The sequence below is a fragment of the Fusarium tjaetaba genome (assembly GCF_013396195.1).
Source record: "Fusarium tjaetaba strain NRRL 66243 chromosome Unknown NRRL66243_c0000060, whole genome shotgun sequence".
NCBI classification, from domain to species: Eukaryota; Fungi; Ascomycota; class Sordariomycetes; order Hypocreales; family Nectriaceae; genus Fusarium; species Fusarium tjaetaba.
The window spans coordinates 13,652-34,855 of record NW_023501256.1 but is presented as its reverse complement, the minus strand read 5'-3'; the positions used below and the strand labels follow the sequence as shown (position 1 = coordinate 34,855).

Below are 21,204 nucleotides of genomic sequence, written 5' to 3'. Positions count from 1 at the left end.
CGGGAACGAGACAAAGGAGACTTGAGTTTGGTTTGGTGGGTTTTGTTTATTTGGCAGGCATTATTGATTGTATGACGAGCAAGCGTTCAGGATTGGCATGGGGTTTGATCGGATTGGAGAATTTTCCCTTTTTCCTTAGTATTCGCAATCTGCTTAGGTCCGCTTGGACGAGAATAATGTTTTCTTGACAACTTTAGTAACAAAAAGAATGAATGGCCTACAAAGGTCTAACTACCTAGGTACCTACCAAAGTGAGTTAAGCAAACCGAGGTCCACTTGCATTGACTACCTTACCCCAGCTGAATTGTCTTATCTTATCAGCAACTGAATCGAATGAACCCCCCCTCCAGCAACCGCGCCTAGCTACGTACATAGTAAACATATATTTTGTGAACCCAGCTTCCACAACGAACATAATTCGCGACCTGTCTTCCCGCTCCGCCAATCAATTACAATAATCAACATGGATCAGACCCAAGCAGGGGGCCTCCTTGATCCCCCTGAGCTCACACCTCTCGAACAAGAGGTTTTAGACGAGTACGAACGCTTGGCTGATAATATGAGCAAAGTGCGCCTGCCTCGTTGTGCTTTGATTAGAAGGGTAGACACATACTGATACTATTCCTAGCTCGCCACTGTCCTCGAGCATCTTGCCTCGAACCCCAGTACAGAAATCCTTGATGGCCTTCGTGAGCTCGAGCGCAAGACGAGTCTTGCCTTTACTCTTCTCAAAGCCAGTGTTTACAGCATAGTGTTGCAGCAGGAGATTGACTGGGGTGATGGATCGACAGCGCAATGAGTTTAAATGAACCGAAGAAGAACGAGAGGACAGCTTTGTGGTGAAAGAGACAAGGATTGATACCCAACCAAATATGATGCGCGAAACGATGCTTTCTTTCACATGGCAATACGACAGACATTTGATATCAAGTGACGATATACCATCTATACCATTTCTACCATCCCGAGGGCATCACAGGAAGATTTCTCTATTACAGGCTACAGATACACGTTTTTTCTTTGGTGATACAGGTGCGTTGTGTGAGAGTGGGTTTAGTATACAGCTCCTCCATAGTAGACCTTGCGCACATCCACCAGCTTCTTGCCCCGGCCGATCGCGATCTGCTCGGGGTCAGGCTGGTTGGTCAGCGCTTGGTACGCCGCCTTGACAGAGTTCATGGGGTTCTTGGATCGGGGCATGCGAGCAGCGATGTCGTGGATACCAGCGGCGCGGCACATCTCGAAGATACGGTGAGGGCAGCGAAGTCCGAAGCCTGGGAGGAGGAGGTTAGCTAGCAGATCGCATGGTTGCCAGTGATGAGGGGATACATACCGGGAGGACGGGCCATTAGCTCGACTACAGTGCCTGAAATCTTGGCAGACACATTACCATAGATGGTACGATTCTCATATCGTCGGACAGGTTTCATGTTGCGGATAGCCAACATCTGAGCTGTCTCCTCGGCCACACCGGCCTCAGTAGACTTTGCCATTCCAAGTCCTAGACGGCCATTGCCGTTACCAGCGATGGCAACCACAGAGGTACTGCGGACCTTGCCCAAACGAGTTTGATTGGAGACCCAGCGAGTCACAAGACCTTTGGTCAGCAGCGAGCGAATGTCCTTCAGGCTCATGCCTGTCAGGCGCTTGATCTCCTGGTACTTGCCCGAGTCATCCTGGCCCTGATCCTCGGGGTCAACGGCGTGCTTGTACAAGCCTTTGACGCCAGGGACCTTACCAAGATCAGGTGCCTCAGCCGTGTAAGTCCGATCAACGCCCGCGGGGCCATCCTGAATGAGCTCAAGGTTTGAGGGCTCGACCTCACCCTGACTGCTAAAGCCAACAATCTTGTCGAGTTCGGCCTCCCATGCCTCGTCAACAGCCTCATCCAACTTCTCAGCCTGGGAACGAGTCATGAACTCAGGGCCCTTATCGTTTGCACTGGGCTCAGGGCCATCCTCGGCGATAATGTAGCGTTTGATTAGCTCAGGGTCCTTTTCAATGTCCTTGAGCTCATCCTCAGTGAGATCTATCAAGTCCTCTCCCTGGCTCTCCTTCACACGTCGCAGTGCTCGAACCATGGCTCGGGTAAGTTGATCGCTCGTCTTCTTGTCAGTGATCTTCATCATTTTTTGTCCGTAATTGTCGATCCATTCGCTCTTGTCAGGCCATTGTACCTCTCTCGGGGTGCCTTCGATCTCCGGCTTGATATCGTAGCGGGGGTCCAGCACGGTATAATCCTCGATATATGTTGGCTTGTAGGGATCGTCACGTAACCGACCCTGAATGATCATATCTTCGGGGCTGACGGCTTTTTCGCCCAACTCAATAGCCTCAAGCTGCTCTGGTGTGTAAGAGGCCTTGAGGTTCTCAAGATCCTGCTTGGACAGGTCGGCAAACTTGTCCTGCTTGTACTTGTCCATGCCCGCCGTAAATTCACCCGACTCCTTGACCAGACCTAGTTCTTGGGCCGTGACATTTCGAAACCGAGACTTTCGCTTCGACCTTGGTGGTGTGCTGTGGAATTGACTACATGGTACGAGAGGGACGGTAACTGAAATGGTCCGAGATGAGGCGATGCACCTACCGAGGAGGTTGCGCGCCGGACGTGCGACGCTCATGGTCGGCACGAGGTTGAGGAGTATTAATTCGACGAGGGCCAGCGGCAATGGAAGAGGATGAGGAGGAGGAGGTCGGATTTATTGGCGTTGCTCTCTCGCTCTCGTCCTCTCTCTCGTATCTCTCTCACACGAGCTAGAGATTTTTTGGGGACCCAAGAAATGGATGTGGTTCTCAATTGATATGATCCCCATGCGGTTAGCGGTTGCTGGACAGGAAAAGCCAATCAAATCGGGACTTTCATCAACTTTAAAATGAGAGCCCACACTGGAACTTCCATTCTCCGTACATAATCACGTGCTCTAGAGTACTGCTTGTCTAAATCAACCTCATCCATTGTCGGAACGTTCCTTAAAGCCACCGAACGTTCTCAACCACCTAAATGCGCTTCACTTCACATCAGTGACGCCATCAAGAGTGTGACTGAACGGTTTCTTCTTCTATTTAGGTACTATCCGTAGCCGCTTGCTTTAATATCGTACTCTCACAGTTGTATCGCCAGCCATAACCAATCATGAGCCACCTTCACATCAGTCGACTTTTGTTACAAGGTGAAACGTCTCAGTAACACCCCTGGGAGCCAAGCGACTGTTACGGGTCTTCCACCGTTGTCACCACTCACTGTGGGTGGACCATTTACCACACTTGCTTCCCGTCGCGTCCCGTCTGTCGCCTTGCTCTTTTCCTCTTCCCATAGCTATCTCGATCTCTGTACGTCTTTTATTCTATTCCATTCAAAGAACATAATATCTTCCATTTCTACTCTGTACGTGACTGGCGCACTGTACGGCTTAATTTAATTTGAAAAATTCGGCATTCCTTTATCAAAAATACTCTGCTTAACACTACGACAACGACAACTTTATCGTCATAACCAAACATACCCCGTCCTTCACGATGGGTCAATTCGACTGGTTCTCCTCTATCGGCGCTACAGACGAGGCTGTTGCTGTCCTCAACGACCAACCCATTATTTTCACCATCCTCTTGGTGGTACTTGTGGCTGTTATTCTGCAAATCGTCCTTCTCTGGTACATTCACTATGCAACCATGAAGCCTGAGCAGCGCAAAGCAAAACAGGACAAGAAGGATAAGAAGAAAGCGGGCAAGACAGCAAAGTCAAGCAAATAAGCATCATCTATTCCTTCAGAAATTACCAACAGCAATCTTTGTCCCGGCCCACGACCCTCATTTGCAATCTCATCGACTTGCCCATTACATCTGCCTCACGATTTCTATAGAACAGGCTTAAGGGTCACCCTACGCTTGCTTCTCCCATATGCTATCTATAATATATGAATCTTTCTTGGAGCATCGCCAATTCCCACCATTCTGGTCAAATCTTTTTTTTCAATATCGGGTGACACGTTTTCATCATCAGATGTTAGTCTAAGTTACACTGGCTGATCTGCGACAACCAGTGGTCTAGACTCGGGAAGTTTGCTGGGTCGACTCTTGTCTCTCGTCTTGCGAAGTCAATATCCTGTCTCATCCAAGCTTGCTCAAGTGGCATCTCATTCATAAATTCCATTGTGTCAAAACCAGTTCCAAGCTGACCAGCTTCACCAAGCCATGGCTCAGGCCAGCCTATGGAGGTTGGGCTGTTTGTAGCATTGCTCCATAGATCTCGATCGATTCCGAGAACTTCGAGACTCAAATCAGTTATTGCTTCATGATGCTCCTTACCATTCGTAATGTCGAGGTACCCATCCATGATGTCCCAACTTACATGCATCGTTGGAATGCTCTGACTTTTTTGATGCACGGATTCCCCTGATTCTGGCTCCTTTCTATCTGCCGATTCCATTGGCGGCTGTAATCCAGGAACAACGAATCCTGGGCCCGAAATGCGTGAATTTCGGGTCGGGAACATGATTCTTTCCATCGTTCTCCTATTTGTTGATGGAGGCACGTTAACATGTCGAAGAAGTACTTCCCATGCCTTTCTTTCCAGTGTGTCCGTAGAGTCGTCTTTTCCACTCTGGGGGTGAGAATAAGCCTCGTAGCCCGATGCTAGATCAGTCACTTGCTGTCTGAGCACCGGGGATTCGGCATGCTGCATACTTGCTAAGGATGTGGCAATGATGGGTAGTAGTTCGGCGCGGTCCAATATGCTCTGCTTCTTTTATCAGCGACTGAAATAGATAATTGCTGGGGCCCATACCTTAAGATAAGGCATATGAAATACTCCCGGCGCAAGCTTGGTGAGGCAGTAACAAAGTCCGCATCCCCAGACTTGGTAGCCCCTGTACGATCTCTCGGGCGCCAGCATCAACTGCTCAAAGAGAATTTCGATTAGGGACGTGGACTGCAGGCCTTTCAATGCCTTCAAGTCGTTAATTGCATCCTCCCGGGAGAGAGTCTGCGATGTATTCCTGCTCCCTTCTTCGCACGGGGAGTTGAGACTGAACATGAAGTTGTCAATAGCTTGTTGGTCGACCAGATCCAGAGTGCCTAGCAGATTGCTCTCGATACGGCCTCCGACCCTTTTCTTGTGCTTGACCCTCTTTTTCCACCGTTTACTCGTCTTTAAACATTTTCTCGGATGTTCTTCTTCTTGGGAGACGTTGCGCACATCGATCGATAACATTAGTTTTCGAAATGCAGTGGTATAGGCGGAAACTGGGGCAACGAGAGCCGATGAGAGATCTGGGTGCTGGAGTGAGAAAGATAGAAGTCCAGGCTGCTGAACTGGATATGTCCGGTTGGGTCCTAGATGAACGCCCAGGCAATCCCAAACCTGATCAACTCAGTTACAACTAACTCGAAAGTTCCAGAGAGTAACTAACATACCTCACAACCGCGGACTGCCTGGGCAATGGTATCGAGACTTTCTGTCTCAAGGATCGGATAGCCATTGAGTGCAATAGAAACCTCAAGGCAACAAGCAACGGACCGAGCAATCCAAAGATGAGAATCTTCCACTGCCGAGGAGAGATCTCTGATCGTTGCAAAGTGCGGTGCGCCATAAGGGGCATCAATATTGATCGATGCTGAAGCTGAAAGTTCGACATTTGCTTGGTTTGCAATTACCCGAATAGTCGGGAGTCGCAACGCGCACGACATTGTTATTCCATGCAATGGGAGTGAGGCGATGCCTATGAAATATTCTGCGGTGTTGGTGGAAAATCCGAGTCGCGGCCAAGGAAGGAGCTCATTGCATCCCAATAACCTAAGTAAGGCAGGTACCCAATGTGAGAAACACCCAACGGGACAGTCGAAAGAAGGAGGGATCCGATAAAGTCTACCATTTGCTAAGGCAGGTATTCAAGGCAAGCACAAATCGACAATCATCCAAAATGCTATAGGTTAGTAGTTGGGAGATGTTGATAGACAATGTAACCAAGTCACTAATCAGTGGAATGTGTCCAAAATATGAGTCCCTACTAAGTTACTAAGGGTGAGTCAACTTCATAAATCCTAGGTGTATACATCATTATCTGGCTATGTTCAGTCCAAGCCAATAGGCGCACAAAGTCTACAAAATGCCCCTAATGTTTGCATCCATAAGTACAGTGCGCATGCGTGCTCCGTAAACTCCGTGCGATCAATTGATATATTACTTTGCAAACCATGGGAACTTCTTCTTCGGCGGCTCAGCGAAATTCCCTGAGCCACTTTCGACTTGCACACTTCGCTGATAAATGTCCTGTATGACTCCGTTAGTTTATGTCCTCAAGAGATCATGCAACTGAATCTCACCTCTTCATCCGTTGGCATGCGACAACCCAGAATCAGTTCTCTTGCAGTATCGTGCTTGGTTAGATTTGGGTATGATGTGCTCTGGCTCTTCATGATTGGTAACAGGACCTCGCCTAGAACCTCAAACTTCTTCCAATTAATGCGATCTCCATCAGTGCCGACAAATGTTCTGCTACCCTCCTCTGCTGACACCAAGTCTCTTCGATGAAGGGGAATGAAAGGAATCCGGGGGAGGGAGGAGTTTTCCCAGGCTAGGCGGTAGGCGAAATGACTTTTCTGAGTTCCCATCAATATGCCCAACCGCGCAAACCGCTTTTGGACTTCTGCTGGTACTAGTGCTCTCGTCTGATTTAATCGATGAATGGCTGTTCCGTTCACACCTGCTAGAATGGCTGCCAGTCCATTGTAGTTATTCAGTTGCCGCAGCTTAAGTGAAATATTCATGAACTTCTCTAATATAAGCGCTCGATGTTTGGCCTTGTCCCGCAGCAGAATCATGTTGGCAACCCATTTGGCAACATGATTGAAATGGTTGATCATTCGATTCACATTCCGTAAACTCTTGCAACGCTCTTTTTGGGACGCGGATAGGCTGACATGTCGAACGAAATCGCGTATTCGAATTGAGGAAAACATGATCCAGTCGATTCTGGTCAGCTCATCAGCAACATCATCATCGGGGATGTCCATGAATATATGGTAGCGGAATTTGTTCATAGGTAGGTTGTCCGTAGGTTCCAGGTTGCTTGCAGCTCTTTCGTAGTCCTCAAACGTGTGAAAATGCACCTGGCTCGAGACACTGCTGCTTCTGTCCGCAAGAGAGACCTCCGAGCTTCCAGATGGTCTTACGTCCATATCCGACTCCACCGTCAACACACTCACACCCGACGACAGCTCGTTCATATCCTTTGACAAGATCTCGCTTGCGAGCTTATCGCTAGTCTCGTCCGAGTTTGCCCAACCTGTATCGTCATCTTCCACGACATTGAATTGGAGGTGTCGTCGCATATGTTGCGCAGCGATTGAGAAAATCGGTTCTGTACTCAGATGCCTGATAAACTCCTCCAAGTTTCGTCTAGTTTGAGGGCGGGCGAAGTCGCCGGGGTAAAGCGACACCCATTTCGCGACCACTTCAATGATTCGGAGCTGTGTGGCGGTCTTGGAAAGGTAATGCGCTGTCTTATCGTCTCTCACTTTATCCAGTCGGGTTAAAATGGCAGTAAATAGCTCACCAGGAGCTGCAAACTTGCGATAAAGACAGAGAAAAACATCAGAGAAGTTGTTGTCGACTCTTGTCAAGCGAGGAGCAAGAAGTCGATCAACTAGCTCATCGAATGTTACGCCTGCCATCTTCGCTTGCTTATCCAGCGTGTTATCGTCATTTCTTTGAAGTATCGGAATGTCATCGGAGTATCGATAGGATTCTGCATCGGACTCATCCACATCCAAGAACGAATCGGTACTGGGTCTATCGAGTCGAATACCAGGAGTTCTCAACATGTTATTGAGTGTTTGCGCTTGGCCCAGTTCTCCTGCCTCGGGATTCGAGTTGGCTACATGACCTTGCCTGGGGCTACGAGACGACTGCGCTCGGTAGTTTTCGTTGATTGGTGGATTGGAGAAACCCTTTAGTAAAGAGAAATCGGAGCTTGCTCGACTATGTTTGCTATGCTGGCTAATGGGGCGCCCGGTGCCAACGTCAGGAGCTTCCAGATTGGCAGCAGACTGCGCTCGCCTGCGCGAGAACGTTTCGCCATTTTCTTCTATACCATGGTTAGCAACAGTCTACCGGGATCATCTTTTCCGTGCACTCGCCTCTTCGATGGGCTATCGCAGCCCTCAAGATGGTGTGGAGGCATGTTTTGGCAACATCAACGTCAGTTGAGGAGATTTTGTAGGTTGAAACACAAGATTTGAAGAGTTGATGATTAGCAATGGCTTCAGCGTTGACCTGCCATTCTGCTTCAGGGGTTTCACATTTGCAAGCCACCAGACTAGCGGGTAAACCAGAGTTCGTGAGAGCCGCTAGAATGGAACATTTAGCATAGCCTCAACCATTCAAATATATGGATTTCATACCCAAAGTCTGAGGTAGTTCACGCACGGATTCATGATTCGTGACATCATATAATATAAGAGCAGCATCGACGCGGGGGACGATATGCCCATTGATCTGTTTTGGCCACTGGATGGGCTGCATGGGGTTCAATTCGAAATACTCCAGGTCCAGCTCGAGTAGAGTTACGGCGTGAGAGTTGTTGTCAACCAGCATGCGGACGCTGGAAGCATTCGAGATAGGTGGGCGAGACAGGCCCAAGACCCGCTGGACAAAGGATGATTTGCCAACGCCGGTGGAACCGATGACGGCAATGTTGAAACTTTCCATAGTCGGTGATGATTGGGACTGTATAGCGTCAAGCTGTGGTCAGCCGTTTGTCGCAAAACTGCCTCTACCATCCAAACCCCGGATGACCGTTTGTTGAGCAACGCTGCCCCGCGATAGCTAGGGTGGGGCCGCATGTGATGGAACATGGTTACATACCCAGTACGAAGAGGGTGTAGCGGTCAAAGATTCTCGTCGTGGAGGCGGCCAGTATTGGCTTGATTCGTTATCATCGCTGTCGGGCTTCACTTTCTTTCCGCCGCCGCTTTTGCGCTTGGCTTGCTTTGCCGTTTTGCCGAAGTTGTGCCCCTTTGTGTCGTGAAAAAGATGCTCGTGGTCCTCGTCTTCTAGCGATTGGTAGACCGAACTTCCATCAGATTGGTCCTCGTCCTCGGAAACTGCAGCGGCTTGAACGGCCGGGTCGTAGGTCTGGAAGAAGGGGTCGTCAATAATTGAACCGACTGAGTCTCGATGGCCGTTGGCCGGGGCTGAAGGATCGGAGTCGCTTTCGATGTCGGGGTCTATGGACGCCCGGCCTGAAGCGGCAATGCCTGAGGTTGGGTGAGCCTTCTGTGAGTCAACATGATTGGGTTGCATTGTCGCAACTTCAGCGACTAGCTGAGTGGTAGAGATTAAACATGGACGGGATAGACTCGATGCCAGCAGGCGCAAATGACAGATGGAGGGACCAAATCCTTGCGGGGATGGAAGAACTCGTGGAGCTTGCTTGACTAAGGCAGGGTAGCTACAGCAGGGGTTCAATCCCGTAGTAGGCTGTGTGAGAGAGAATGGAGAAGGGATGAAAACACTCAAGGTCTGAGTAACGAGAGACAAGAAGGTACTAAATGAAGAGCCAAATGCTAGCAAACAAGGGAGGGAGACGACTTTACCGTACCTTAGTGACTGGGAAGGCTTGCACTGTACTGTGTTGTACAGCACCGTGCTTGGGGAACCAACGGAATGAATTGGTTCGATGTCCAATTGGTGGCAGTTTGGCGACCTAGTGAGAGGGAGGGATGGATGGATTGATGCGCAGATACGGCGGAAACAAGCACTGCGTCCTTTGGGTGACAGCCAGCAACGAGACAAATCGAACGGGTCCAGTAACTTGAATTAGTATAAAGCACTGAATGATCAGAACAACAGACTCGAGTTTTCTCGGCTCTTGTCTCGAGGTACACGCCGGGCCACTACCTATTCTGAGGCAATACCCAATACAGGCACCAATTCACAGAGTTGAGACACCCAACTCGGAGTAGTACTCGAAACCTATTTGAAACCCATCGTGTTAGTCCAATTCGACCAACCTCAAGCCATAAAACGGAAGCCAAGAGCGTTTATACAACGTGACAATGCATGGCATTCTATCCGCAACCGGGAGAACTACCTAATACTGTGCAACCAGAGTGGCCCAACTACATACAGTACTGCAATTGAATACTGCTGGTTGAAGCACAGCCTGGACTGGATATATCTTTGTTCAAATCTGAGGAGAAGGACCTCGAAGAGATGTCAGGAGAGGGGAGGAGAGGATGCGCTACGACGCGCTGAAGCGGACCCGGCGTCGTGGGTTGAAGAGTGGATGCGTGTGCGTACAGTATGTAGGCGGATGCAGACGCCTCTGGTTCGGAACGGAGGAGAGCCACGAGGGGAAAACTCCTAAGGAACGCGTGCCTAGGAATGAACAGAGAGTATCATCAATCTTGACACCGTCAAGTTCGACTGCGCGAAATGTCGAATCTGGCACAAAGAGGGGAGAGAGCTGGAACCGAGCCTGTGGCTCGGAACAGGGAACGTTTTAGGAGCGGATGGGTGGTCTAAGGTACGGTATGGGAGACTTAGTTGGACAGGCTATTTCCAGTTAAGGAAACTGGGTTCAAAGCGTTATGCAGGACTTAAGCAAGTCAACTAATAACTCACTCATTTCTCGGCGTTGTTCTGAGGACTGATTTAAATTGAGTGCTGAAGATCAACGGTAATAGCAACCATCCCAAACAATATGACAGGCCACAAAAGAATGCGGCACGGTGTCGGCATCGGCGCGGCACGAAACCGTTCCTGGAACGCAAACAAAGGGTCTTTGTCCTCAACTGAGACAGTCAGCAACTCTCTGCTTCTATAAAAAGGACCTTGAACCCAATCAACCAAGACTGACTGGCCTTTGGGGCTTCTTGCTTTTCACGCACTCTAATTGCACATCTCCCAGGATCCAATCCCGCGTTCTGTGTTGGCGTTTTGCTGCCCATTGGCCAGTGCACAAATAGCTAACAGGGACATAAGTACCTGGCACTTGATCATTCTAAATAGTACCTACCTACCTATCTAGGTACCTTAACCATAAGACTCACGTTCAGTTATACCGGTTTCTGGTTGACAACCACTTTGTCTAGTTACGAAGGAGCAGTGCTGATAGTGGATTCAGGCACATTGCACCCATCATGTTGATTCTGCCTTACATATGGTCTTCATATCCAGGACATCCAATAGTGATTGCGTAGACCTCACTCGCTCATCCCCAACCCTCACCTACCGAGTTACATCAATGTACTCGAATTAGTAACTTACATTGGGCACCACAAGATTCCAGCTCTTTACAGAGCGGCCTCATGGATGGCATACAACATACTATAACCCAAGGCAATGGGCGTTATGACACGAGCCCGTGGAAACACCTGATCCATTCGGCTCTCGCCATTTGTCAGTTTCACTGTCTTCCATATTCTTCAACAGATTCCTTCTTAAATTGATGCATGAACTGTTCATGCTCTATGAGCTTAAATCCACTAAGATGATAGAGTCATACGAGGAAGATTGTTATTTTTCTGAATCCTCCAGCTTCAGTGTTTGCTCCTAGAGAGACGTTTGGTAGTAGAGTAAGCACAACTCCAAGGCTCTCACCAGTCGACACTTTGACACAACCAGAAGCCTGGTATCGTGCTCTATTCTTCAAGTAAGTTCAAAACTCAAACAGACGACCGAGATCTGAAAGCCTATGGCAATAAAGTACAGAATTTGTAAGAGGATATATCGCCGACGCCCAGCTGCCGCCCACGACTCGACTGCTTATTACTCACAATTCTCAAGACACTTCTTCTGTTGTTGAGACAGAATGGAAAGCAAGGCAGATCAGTTCGGTTCCTCAACAGGCACCTTCCAGATAGCATAATAACTGATGTATCTGAAGATGTCGGTTGTTGTTAACGCTTATCCGTATGCGTATCGTAATTATGGGACCTGAAGATGTTCAAACTAACACCTAGCAGATTGGCTCTCTGGCATTGGGGGCACGATTCATGAGATAGCACACCAACGAATAAACTTTGGTGGTTCGTAACTAAAAGAGACTCGGCTTTTAGCAATCTGCCTGGTATTATCATCTGGCCAACTAACTTGGCTGGCTGATACAGGAGTACGTCATTTTTTAAATAGTCCCCGAAGTGACGCGGATTGTCAACATACCTACCTATCTAGACTTCACTTACTGAAACAGCCAAGTACAGAGAAGTGAGCATGAGTACGGAGAGGATCTTGCTCCACCAACAAGGGGAAAGTAACGACCGCAAGATATAACAGTTTCGAGTCAAATTTGCTATACAGAGCCTAGAGAGCCGACTATCTCGGCGGAAGGCTATGAGAGACGAGGCCAATCAATATTATACATCAAGTTTCACGCTATTCCCATCAACAATAACTCGGCAACGGCGAAACCCGACAGAAAGGTTACGCTACCTGCAAGTATGGTGGAAGACCCTTCAAGTTTCAAACACGCTTTGCGCTCTTGCAAATACTCCGAGAACAATGTCCCGTGTCTGGTTCTAGTCACTATAAGTCATAGCCGGCTTGGCACATTCCTGCGCCCAAAAGCGGGAGCTCTGAACTCGGAAAACGCACGAGCCGTCCTACGAGTTCTGTCAATGGATCGTACCCACAAAGTGTAGCGCCGCCGTCTGCCAAGTTGAGGAATCCAAGTGAGGTCCCAGTCCTCCCAGATGATGGGGTCTGTTCAGGCACAAATCATGCATACGGCGATCTACATAGGTAGGCTGGCAGGTAGGTAGGTATCATAGGAATAAATCAATGTCGCATCTGCATCTTCGGATGAAGAAACTCTGACATGTCTGATCCTTCGGACTCGACCTTTGACTGGCCATTGTCTTGGAGGAGTGGCACTCAATCTCTGTTGGTTTGACTCAGTGTCCTTGCAGTTCTGGCCCCTCCGACTGGAATTCCATCCACGTCAACATCATTCCCCAGCTGCAAACAATGTGTAGAGAGCATTTTCGGCCACTTCGAGACCCAAGGTATGCCGTCGTGACAAGTCCCTCGAGAATTGAAAGATCTAGTCTTCGGTGACGTCCACTGTTTATGACATTGGCTCTGTCAAGAGACCCAACAACTGCTAATGTCTTACCAAAAATACTAAATGACGTTGGACCAACCCGTGTAGCTGGATACTCCAAAAATCTATCAAACGTCCTGTTTGTGTGTGCTATTTCTAAAAGCAGCCATAACCGAGAAATAGGGTTTTTGCGGAATACTACATTGGAGAAGTTGTCCCCTTTCGGCGATCAGGAACGCAGGCGACATTAGTTGATCATAACAATGGGACCAAATTAAGCTCTGGCTGGATCAGTCCACCCAGCCCGCTGTCGAGTCGCGAGCCAGTTACGACACGATGGCGCTTCTGGTTGATAGATGCCCACTCATCGCGGACGGCTTCATAGTTTTCCAGAGTGGGCCAGGCCTGTCATGCTTTGCCAAGAACTTGTAGCCATGACGACGTTTACATTTAGTTGTAGTCAGAGACATTTATCTCGCCGAGATCCCCAATATCCGTCAAGTACGCTCAAAGACTATTACAAGTTTTCCTACATACCTAGTCAAAGAATCGTAAAACGCAGACTTGTTTGTCGATATAGCAACCTGCCAGTGGCCAGCAACCCTGCAGCCGTCATAGTGGCATTCAACCCCCTAGGATCCCATCCCATATCTCCAAGCTCATCATCAAGCTTGCCCAGCATGACTACAACAATGCTGTACACGACGGGCATTTCAATGGAGGAGCCAAGCCATCGGTTTTCGCCCACGACAGTAGCTCCTGGGAAGCCCAGGCATCGACCAAAAGCCTTGCAGATCCAGCCATTGAACCCCAGCGAATTGAGCGCGAAATTGAACGATATTTCAGTCGAGCAAGAAGGCCAGCCTTGTCGTCCAGTCCACACAGAGGACTCACTCCGGACCCCATTATCTGCAACAAGTATGGGTGCTCTGTCTCCACGGACTATTCAGCCAAAACATGCGTCGCTATCGATTCCCACCCCCGTTTCATCGAGAGTCTTCAGGAAAGAGAAGACTGATGATAAAACTAATTCACCTTTGTCCGCAAAGCCGCCACGTCGTGGCAGCTTTTTTGACGCGTTCCGCTTCAGAGGCTCGAACTACACTGATGAATCGCAGAAGCAGACAGAGGAGGATGTTCAGAAGCCTGCTCGTTACAAGCATGTTCCTCAGGTGGCAGCGCAACAGTTTGCTCGCACCACAACAGTCGAGCCCCTCACTCAGAAAGCTTCACCCAAAGGAATGAGACCTGCTCCCGGCCCCCACCCCATGAGTAATGGCACCATATCACTGCAAGAATACAATAGGCAGTATAGAAGAGCACAGAGTCTCTGCAGCGGAAGGCCAACTAGCGCCAGCAACGTTGCGAGGATGGGAGGCACTGAGCTGGATAAAGTGTCAGCCCAACGCAAGAGACAAACTGCCCGTAATTCCATGCTTTGGAATGCCAATGGATCTGAGTTATCACGAAGAATGAGCACGGGTAACATGCAGCCTCATCCTCAAGCCCGACGAGAATCAATATGTACGGGTGTCGGAGGCTTTCAAGGGAACGTCACGTCATCAGCGAGACGTGGATCCGCAAGCTCGTCAGGCTTCTCCGATGCATCATCCCCGTTTGTACGCGAGTCTGGCCCAGCAACCCCTTTTAAGCAAGAGTTTGGTATCAACACTTCGCCAAACCGTCGAGGGTCTGAGACTAGTGCAGCCACTTCTTGTTCGAGGAGAGGTAGCTTTGTGAACATCCCCAACCCTCAGCACGCGGCTGAGATACACCGGGTGGACTGGTCTCAGAGTGACCAACCAGTCAAGGTTCGACAAGATTCGAAGTGGGGAGGCCTCAAACATCGAAAGGCTAGTTTGAGCCAGCAGAAGCCCAACGCCGAGGACCAAGGGTACAATTTTACCAAGACGAGCTCACAGCCATCTGTTTCTCCAAAGTCACCCAAATCTGGGTTCTTGAGGCGATTCATGCATTAGTGAGGGAAAGAATGCGAATGACTAGGGTAATTTGACGGGTGGATGACATATGGAAGAGCGAAGATAACTCACCAATGATTATTGTAACATACCGACCCATACCAAACATGAAGGAAAATATTAATATACGACGTCCGCATTCAAAAAAGCATCTTCAGTGTTATGTGAGATATGATTCGAACTAAGGCGGAAGCCTAGCGCTTTTCTTGCGCCATCAAGCGCTCGATGAGTTTTGTATCTTCTTGTGCCATTTTCTGCCGAATGATATTATCGACGTCCGTCTGTGCACTCTCGGCGTTCATCAAGTGAAGGATAAGTTCTGAATACTCGCGTATAGCGTCACCCTGCTCACCGTCCGCGCGACGAGCCTTGCGCAAAGCCTCTTTTCCGTTCTGAATACCAATGTCATGGTTCCAAGCTTCTTGCTTTGGTGGCAGGCCCTTGAGGAGGGAGGCGGGGATGGCAGGCTTGGCCTCAGGAGGTGGAAGCGTGGCAGCATCTATTCTGCGGAGCTGGTCGGGAAGGCCTGGATATTTGCGAAAGAGAAGACGAAGCTTCTCTGAGCTTTCGAGGGCCTGAAAGGGATTCGAGGGGTCGGGGGGCTGAGGCAGTGGTGTTGCTTGCGACCTGGAGAGTGCCGACTGAGGCGCTGCTGGTATTGTTGCTGGCTCGGGATCAGGAGGGTGATTTTCGCGATGGATCTTGTTGCAAGCAACGGAACAGCTTTGATAATGGTCAGCCACTGACTAGGGTACTACTAACTGAGATGTGAATCTTACTATGGAAGGCGACACCTTGGACACTTGTATTTTGGGGGATTCACTCCACATATACCACATGGTGAAGGATCAGGTTTTGTTGTCGCGTTATTGCCATCTTTTCCTTCAGTTGTCGTAGCAGTATCTTCTGGATGTTGGGCTGGTAGCTCATCTATTCCCTGAGGCTCTGACATTGTGATTCTTCGGTCAAGTACTACAGTTTTATGGAAAGGTACCTTAATTAAGGTGAAAGGAAACTAATGTGATGGAGCCCAAAGTAAGGTAAAGGTACTGTAAGGTGTACGAAAGGGAGAAAAGGTACAAAAAGTTTCAGTTCCAAGGGGTCTATCGCCCCGCGTCACTGCCGCTGACATTTTGAACCCCAGCAATTGCAAGCAAAAAGAAGAAGAAAGAAAACAAAAAAATTAGACGTAGAATACTGGTCCGTGCACTTCCATCGGGACTTTGAATTTGCCCTTGCATCATAGGCAGCTCACGCATTACTAATGCTCGGACCTATCACAGCTCGGTGAGTGAGTTTTAACGAAAATACCAAGTTGGGGACGGCGAAAAGTTGCTATAGCATAACATACATACCCGTCAACGCCGAAACTAGCCTGTCTTCCTTTTCAATTTGTTTCTCAACCAAAAAAGCCAGTTTTCTTGAACCTTGTCCTCTTATTAAAATCGAACCGGTAGTATCCTGTCTTTGATACATCTATTTTCGGAGCCTACGTCATGGCAACTTCAAGAGCCATGTCACGGACATTGGCCGCTGTCACTCGGCCCGTCGCAAAGTCATCTTGCCGAGGAATTGAGCGATGTACTCGTTCAGTCAGCACCGTCCGATCACAACTTCTTGTCGGTTCTCATTCTACACGACCCCTTGCACAGCGACAGCGCAATATTCCAATAGCCATACCAAGCCTCGCCGGTGTTGGTAGCGGGATCCGAACCATCTTCATCCAGACCGAGAACACCCCGAACCCAGATGCCCTCAAGTTTCTACCGAATCATCGAGTTGTGCCCGAGGAACTCTCTACGCCTTTCATTGAGTATCTCAACCCTCGGGCAACCATTTCTCCGCCATATCCGTCTCCACTCGCTGCCAAGCTCATGAACATCGATGGAGTTACGTCAGTATTCTACGGCGCCGATTTCATTACTGTTACGAAGGCTGCAGATGCCAATTGGGCACACATTCGACCGGAGATTTTTGCCCTCATCACAGAAGCCATCACTGCAGGGGAGAAGATAGTCACTGTCTCCGAACGCAGGGATGGCGACGCGGCCGAGGAGGAGGATAGCCTTGCATACAACGAAGATGACAGTGAGGTTGTTGGTATGATCAAAGAGCTTCTTGAGACACGAATTCGACCAGCTATCCAGGAGGATGGCGGCGACATTGATTTTCGAGGTTTCGATGATGAGGGTTATGTGCATCTCCGGTTACGAGGTGCTTGTCGTACGTGCGATTCTAGCACTGTCACCCTCAAGAATGGAATTGAGGGCATGTTGATGCATTATGTAAGTTCCCCGTTATGACTTACACCGTGCTGTCTGAGGCTAACGTAACCTATAGATTGAGGAGGTCAAAGGTGTTAAGCAAGTAATGGATCAAGAGGAGGAAATTGCTTTGCAAGAGTTCGAAAAGTTTGAAGAAAAGCTCAGACAGCAAAAGGGCACTGTCAGTTCGGCAGCATAGAATGGCCAAAACAAGGATTATCCTTATATGTATGATATTGGTGGCAATTTGATGATACCCACGGAACCTATCCCCTCGCCTATCTCACCGTTGTAAAGCGCTGTGGGAATGCCTCTGATCACGATTCGATGTTCGATCAAGACTTCTTGTGATTGGAAATGCGCATGCACGGTATATCGGCCCTGTGGCCTATTTTTGAGAGCGGAGTTGCTGTGCAGTATCGGATCTAGCTGAGGGCTAATCCCAACTGAAAATAGAGCATATAACCCCATTGAACAAGCCAGGGATAGTTGCATCACGAGAATGCCGCTGCTACCGTGCTATGCCCATTACTGCAGGAGCTCTCGAGATGAACGACAGAATTTCCAGAAAAGATCGGTTTAGTTGACGTTTCGTTGTTTGAAGCAAAAGGGTTGGTGGAAACAGATATCGGAGATCAGCCTAAAGCTGACGCTTTGGGAACATTGCTGCCAGAGATATGACACCTTCGCCGTGCCAGCAATATTTGGAGGCCGTACTGCGTTCGTGCGCTTTGACTAACACTGACTGGTTGGGTTGTTTTGTATACGATCCATATACCACAAGACGGCCACCTTTTGTTTATCGGGAGACTCGCGGTTGACAAGCGAACAGGGGTGCCGTGCCTGAATTGGACAGTGAGTATCTGGCTTTGACATACGAAGTACGTAGTGTGACGTTTCGACGAGTCTATAAGAGCACCGGGATGTTCTAAAGGAATATCATCTGTAAGTCGTGTGGGGTATTGGCCGGTGTTGAAATTGCCGTGAACGAGTCTTATACGCGGATGTGAATGCAGATGCCGGCGCGTTGAGCTCGCTACCTCTTTGCTTGTCTTTGTACGGTCAACAGTGCCTGGACATCAATTGACAGCAGCCTTCCAGGAACGACTGGTTTGAGAAGTTGGCAGCTGACTTTACGAGATTTCAGATGTTCTTATGACTTTGAATTGTCCAAAAAAGATCCGCAAAGAGCTGTCGGGGACCCCAGCAGCGATAGACCATCCCCCACAAACATTGACTACCTGGTCCACCAAGACTTTGGGTCTTGGGTCTCTGAGAAGCACACGCTAGATGGTATGGATCCGAAGAAAAAGCGTCGCGAAATGCTTGAGGACACTGCAATTGGCCCGGTTGACGCGATCTGGAAGCTCTCAGGCAGGGTTTATTTTCGGCGTAACACTATTTAAAAGAGTAACGTTGGGTCAGATAATAAACTACGAGAATTGGATATTGATTTTGGACCCGCCGACAGCTCCAACTGCTGGATTAGCCGTGCCAGTCAAGAGCCGCCCTAAATACCCTTGGCTCCGCCGGGAGAATGTCACAAGTCGATGTCGACGAGATTCTGCGTTCCGGCTGTGGATGGACATGGAGGGCCGGAGAGCCGCCGGCATCATTATCATAATGCAGCACCTAACTAATAGCGAAAGAAAGCCCTGCAATAATGTACCGGGAACCCTTAAGGATGACCATGTAGGTATCTCGCTCCTCTGCTCTGGACTCCAAGTACATACAATCAAGCACAGTAACCGATAAGACATGGACCGGATATCTATCCAGAAGAAGCTTGTAAAGCGACCGGCAAAAAGCTGGAGAATGAATTCAACCGCGAATTGAACTTAGCTGAAGAGAAGCCACTCTGCACTAGAAGCCCGTTGCAGTGGGATGGCGTCTTGGGATTGTCGGATCCTGTTTCTGTGATTGGCGCGGGAGTCAATATGCAGTGGGTGATACGCAAACCCCACAATCCCCTCATAGTGGGCGACGTGCGAGAGCTGTTGGCGTGTCCGGATCTCGAGGCCCTGCGTTATTGTTTCAACGTGGGGAATCAGTTTTGCCTTGGTACCAGGCAACCAAACATATACCGGGCGATAGCAGTGCGCATGACCCCAAATTTTTCTCCGTGGGAGGAACGGGTATGATTTAAATAGACCCTTTGCGCCTCGGTCTGGACGGGTTCGTTACCTCGACTTGTGTCTTCTTTAAGCCTTTCTTGAACTCAACCGTCTCACAGCACCGATATCAGACTCCAGTCGCACAAAGTAAAACACACACATCGCCCACCATGAGCCCTTCAGCAGTCGAAGGAAATGGGGTTGCAGACGTCAAGACGACTCTCAAGCCTAACATTGGCGTTTACACCAACCCCAACCATGATCTCTGGGTAACGGCCGCTGAACCCTCTGCTGAAGCCGTCAAGTCCGGCTCCGACTTGAAGCACGGCGAGGTCAGTGTTGCTATCCGTAGCACTGGTATCTGCGGGTAAGTTGATGTTCTGACCCCGTCGTCTCACCTAGAGCAATCGCTGACCAGGGTATAGCTCCGATGTTCACTTCTGGCATGCTGGTTGCATCGGTCCTATGATTGTAGAGGGCGACCACATCCTGGGCCATGAGTCGGCCGGCGAGGTTATCGCCGTGCACCCGTCTGTCAGCCATCTCAAGGTTGGCGACAGGGTCGCTGTCGAGCCAAATATCCCCTGCGGTACCTGCGAGCCCTGCCTTACTGGCCGATACAATGGTTGTGAGAGCGTCCTGTTCCTGTCAACACCACCTGTTCCTGGCATGTTGCGCCGATATATCAACCACCCGGCTGTCTGGTGTCATAAGATTGGAAATATGTCTTTTGAGAACGGCGCTCTCCTCGAGCCCCTCAGTGTTGCCCTTGCTGGCATGCAGAGAGCCCAGGTCGCCCTGGGAGACCCCGTCCTGATTTGCGGTGCTGGACCTATCGGGCTGATCACCCTTCAGTGCTGTGCTGCCGCAGGTGCTTCTCCTATCGTCATCACGGACATTTCAGAGAGCCGGTTGGCATTTGCTAAAGAGCTCTGCCCTCGCGTGATTACACACAAGGTCGAGCGACAGTCAGCTGAAGATTCCGCCAAAGCAATTGTTAAGACCTTTGGAGGTATCGAGCCCAGTATTGCTCTGGAGTGCACCGGTGTCGAAAGTAGCATTGCCGCTGCCGTCTGGTCAGTTAAGTTTGGTGGCAAGGTGTTTATCATTGGCGTCGGAAAGAACGAGATCAACATCCCCTTCATGCGCGCAAGTGTACGAGAAGTCGACATTCAGCTACAGTACCGTTATTGCAACACCTGGCCCAGAGCTATCCGCTTGGTTGAGAACAACGTAGTTGACCTCTCAAAGCTCGTCACTCACAAGTTCAAGCTTGAGGATGCCATCAAGGCGTTTGAGACGTCGGCAGATGCCAATAGCGGGGCCATCAAGGTCATGATCCAGAGCTTGGATTGAAAAAGGGAGTAATAATCAATATAAACTTGGTGCTTGGCGTATGTTTTTGCTTTCTAGGCGCTGGTCCGTTAGAAGACCGTACAGATAGCCTCTATTTGGGATATAGACATGAGAATATGAAATTTGGTGAAGAACTTTGGGCGATGAACTGGTGATGTGAATTGCGAGTATGAATGCTTGTGGAGTCGAATACAACAGATGCTGGATGTGAATATGTAGAATGGGCCATCCGTATGCTTGAATTCAAGATAAGGAAATCAACGACTTTGACTGTTGTCCTCAAAGCAGTTCATTTGGGAAGATATAGTACCTAGCGAAAATGTGTATAACTAAAAACAATTCACTGGTGTTCTTGGCCATCCAGCGGCAGCGCGGCTAGCAAGTCCGAAAACGGTCTAGCGGCTCAAGCCGTCGGCTACAACCACCATCCAGCGAGTTCTTCCGAGCT

At 49.3% G+C, this 21,204-nt stretch overlaps 9 protein-coding genes across 9 annotated transcripts; 5 read left to right on the top strand and 4 right to left on the bottom strand.

Moving 5' to 3' along the window:
• Nucleotides 1–463: 463 nt before the first annotated feature.
• Nucleotides 464–799, top strand: FTJAE_2950 (dash complex subunit dad3; the record flags this gene model as incomplete). Its single annotated transcript, XM_037349196.1, has 2 exons — nt 464–568; nt 629–799. 2 exons carry the CDS (start codon nt 464–466, stop codon nt 797–799), a joined length of 276 nt encoding a protein of 91 aa, XP_037209864.1.
• Nucleotides 800–1,053: 254 nt separating this feature from the next.
• On the bottom strand, nt 1,054–2,621 carry FTJAE_2949 (30S ribosomal S5 protein; the record flags this gene model as incomplete). Its single annotated transcript, XM_037349194.1, has 2 exons — nt 1,054–1,274; nt 1,334–2,621. The coding sequence occupies 2 exons, from the start codon at nt 2,619–2,621 to the stop codon at nt 1,054–1,056; spliced, it is 1,509 nt and encodes a 502-aa protein (XP_037209863.1).
• An 895-nt stretch (nt 2,622–3,516) lies between these two features.
• On the top strand, nt 3,517–3,750 carry FTJAE_2948 (uncharacterized protein; the record flags this gene model as incomplete). Its single annotated transcript, XM_037349193.1, has 1 exon — nt 3,517–3,750. One exon carries the CDS (start codon nt 3,517–3,519, stop codon nt 3,748–3,750), a length of 234 nt encoding a protein of 77 aa, XP_037209862.1.
• A 253-nt stretch (nt 3,751–4,003) lies between these two features.
• FTJAE_2947 (uncharacterized protein) lies at nt 4,004–5,685 on the bottom strand (the record flags this gene model as incomplete). Its single annotated transcript, XM_037349192.1, has 3 exons — nt 4,004–4,735; nt 4,784–5,359; nt 5,413–5,685. 3 exons carry the CDS (start codon nt 5,683–5,685, stop codon nt 4,004–4,006), a joined length of 1,581 nt encoding a protein of 526 aa, XP_037209861.1.
• Nucleotides 5,686–6,178: 493 nt separating this feature from the next.
• On the bottom strand, nt 6,179–9,301 carry FTJAE_2946 (aimless (aleA); the record flags this gene model as incomplete). Its single annotated transcript, XM_037349191.1, has 4 exons — nt 6,179–6,268; nt 6,322–8,084; nt 8,401–8,725; nt 8,864–9,301. The coding sequence occupies 4 exons, from the start codon at nt 9,299–9,301 to the stop codon at nt 6,179–6,181; spliced, it is 2,616 nt and encodes an 871-aa protein (XP_037209860.1).
• A 4,422-nt stretch (nt 9,302–13,723) lies between these two features.
• On the top strand, nt 13,724–15,022 carry FTJAE_2945 (uncharacterized protein; the record flags this gene model as incomplete). The annotated part of the gene is made up of 1 exon (XM_037349190.1): nt 13,724–15,022. The coding sequence occupies one exon, from the start codon at nt 13,724–13,726 to the stop codon at nt 15,020–15,022; it is 1,299 nt and encodes a 432-aa protein (XP_037209859.1).
• A 194-nt stretch (nt 15,023–15,216) lies between these two features.
• On the bottom strand, nt 15,217–15,974 carry FTJAE_2944 (zinc finger (HIT type) family; the record flags this gene model as incomplete). The annotated part of the gene is made up of 2 exons (XM_037349189.1): nt 15,217–15,745; nt 15,802–15,974. The coding sequence occupies 2 exons, from the start codon at nt 15,972–15,974 to the stop codon at nt 15,217–15,219; spliced, it is 702 nt and encodes a 233-aa protein (XP_037209858.1).
• A 544-nt stretch (nt 15,975–16,518) lies between these two features.
• Nucleotides 16,519–17,485, top strand: FTJAE_2943 (Fe S biogenesis; the record flags this gene model as incomplete). Its single annotated transcript, XM_037349188.1, has 2 exons — nt 16,519–17,307; nt 17,363–17,485. 2 exons carry the CDS (start codon nt 16,519–16,521, stop codon nt 17,483–17,485), a joined length of 912 nt encoding a protein of 303 aa, XP_037209857.1.
• A 2,085-nt stretch (nt 17,486–19,570) lies between these two features.
• Nucleotides 19,571–20,756, top strand: FTJAE_2942 (xylitol dehydrogenase; the record flags this gene model as incomplete). Its single annotated transcript, XM_037349187.1, has 2 exons — nt 19,571–19,767; nt 19,826–20,756. The coding sequence occupies 2 exons, from the start codon at nt 19,571–19,573 to the stop codon at nt 20,754–20,756; spliced, it is 1,128 nt and encodes a 375-aa protein (XP_037209856.1).
• Between the last annotated feature and the right edge of the window lie 448 nt (nt 20,757–21,204).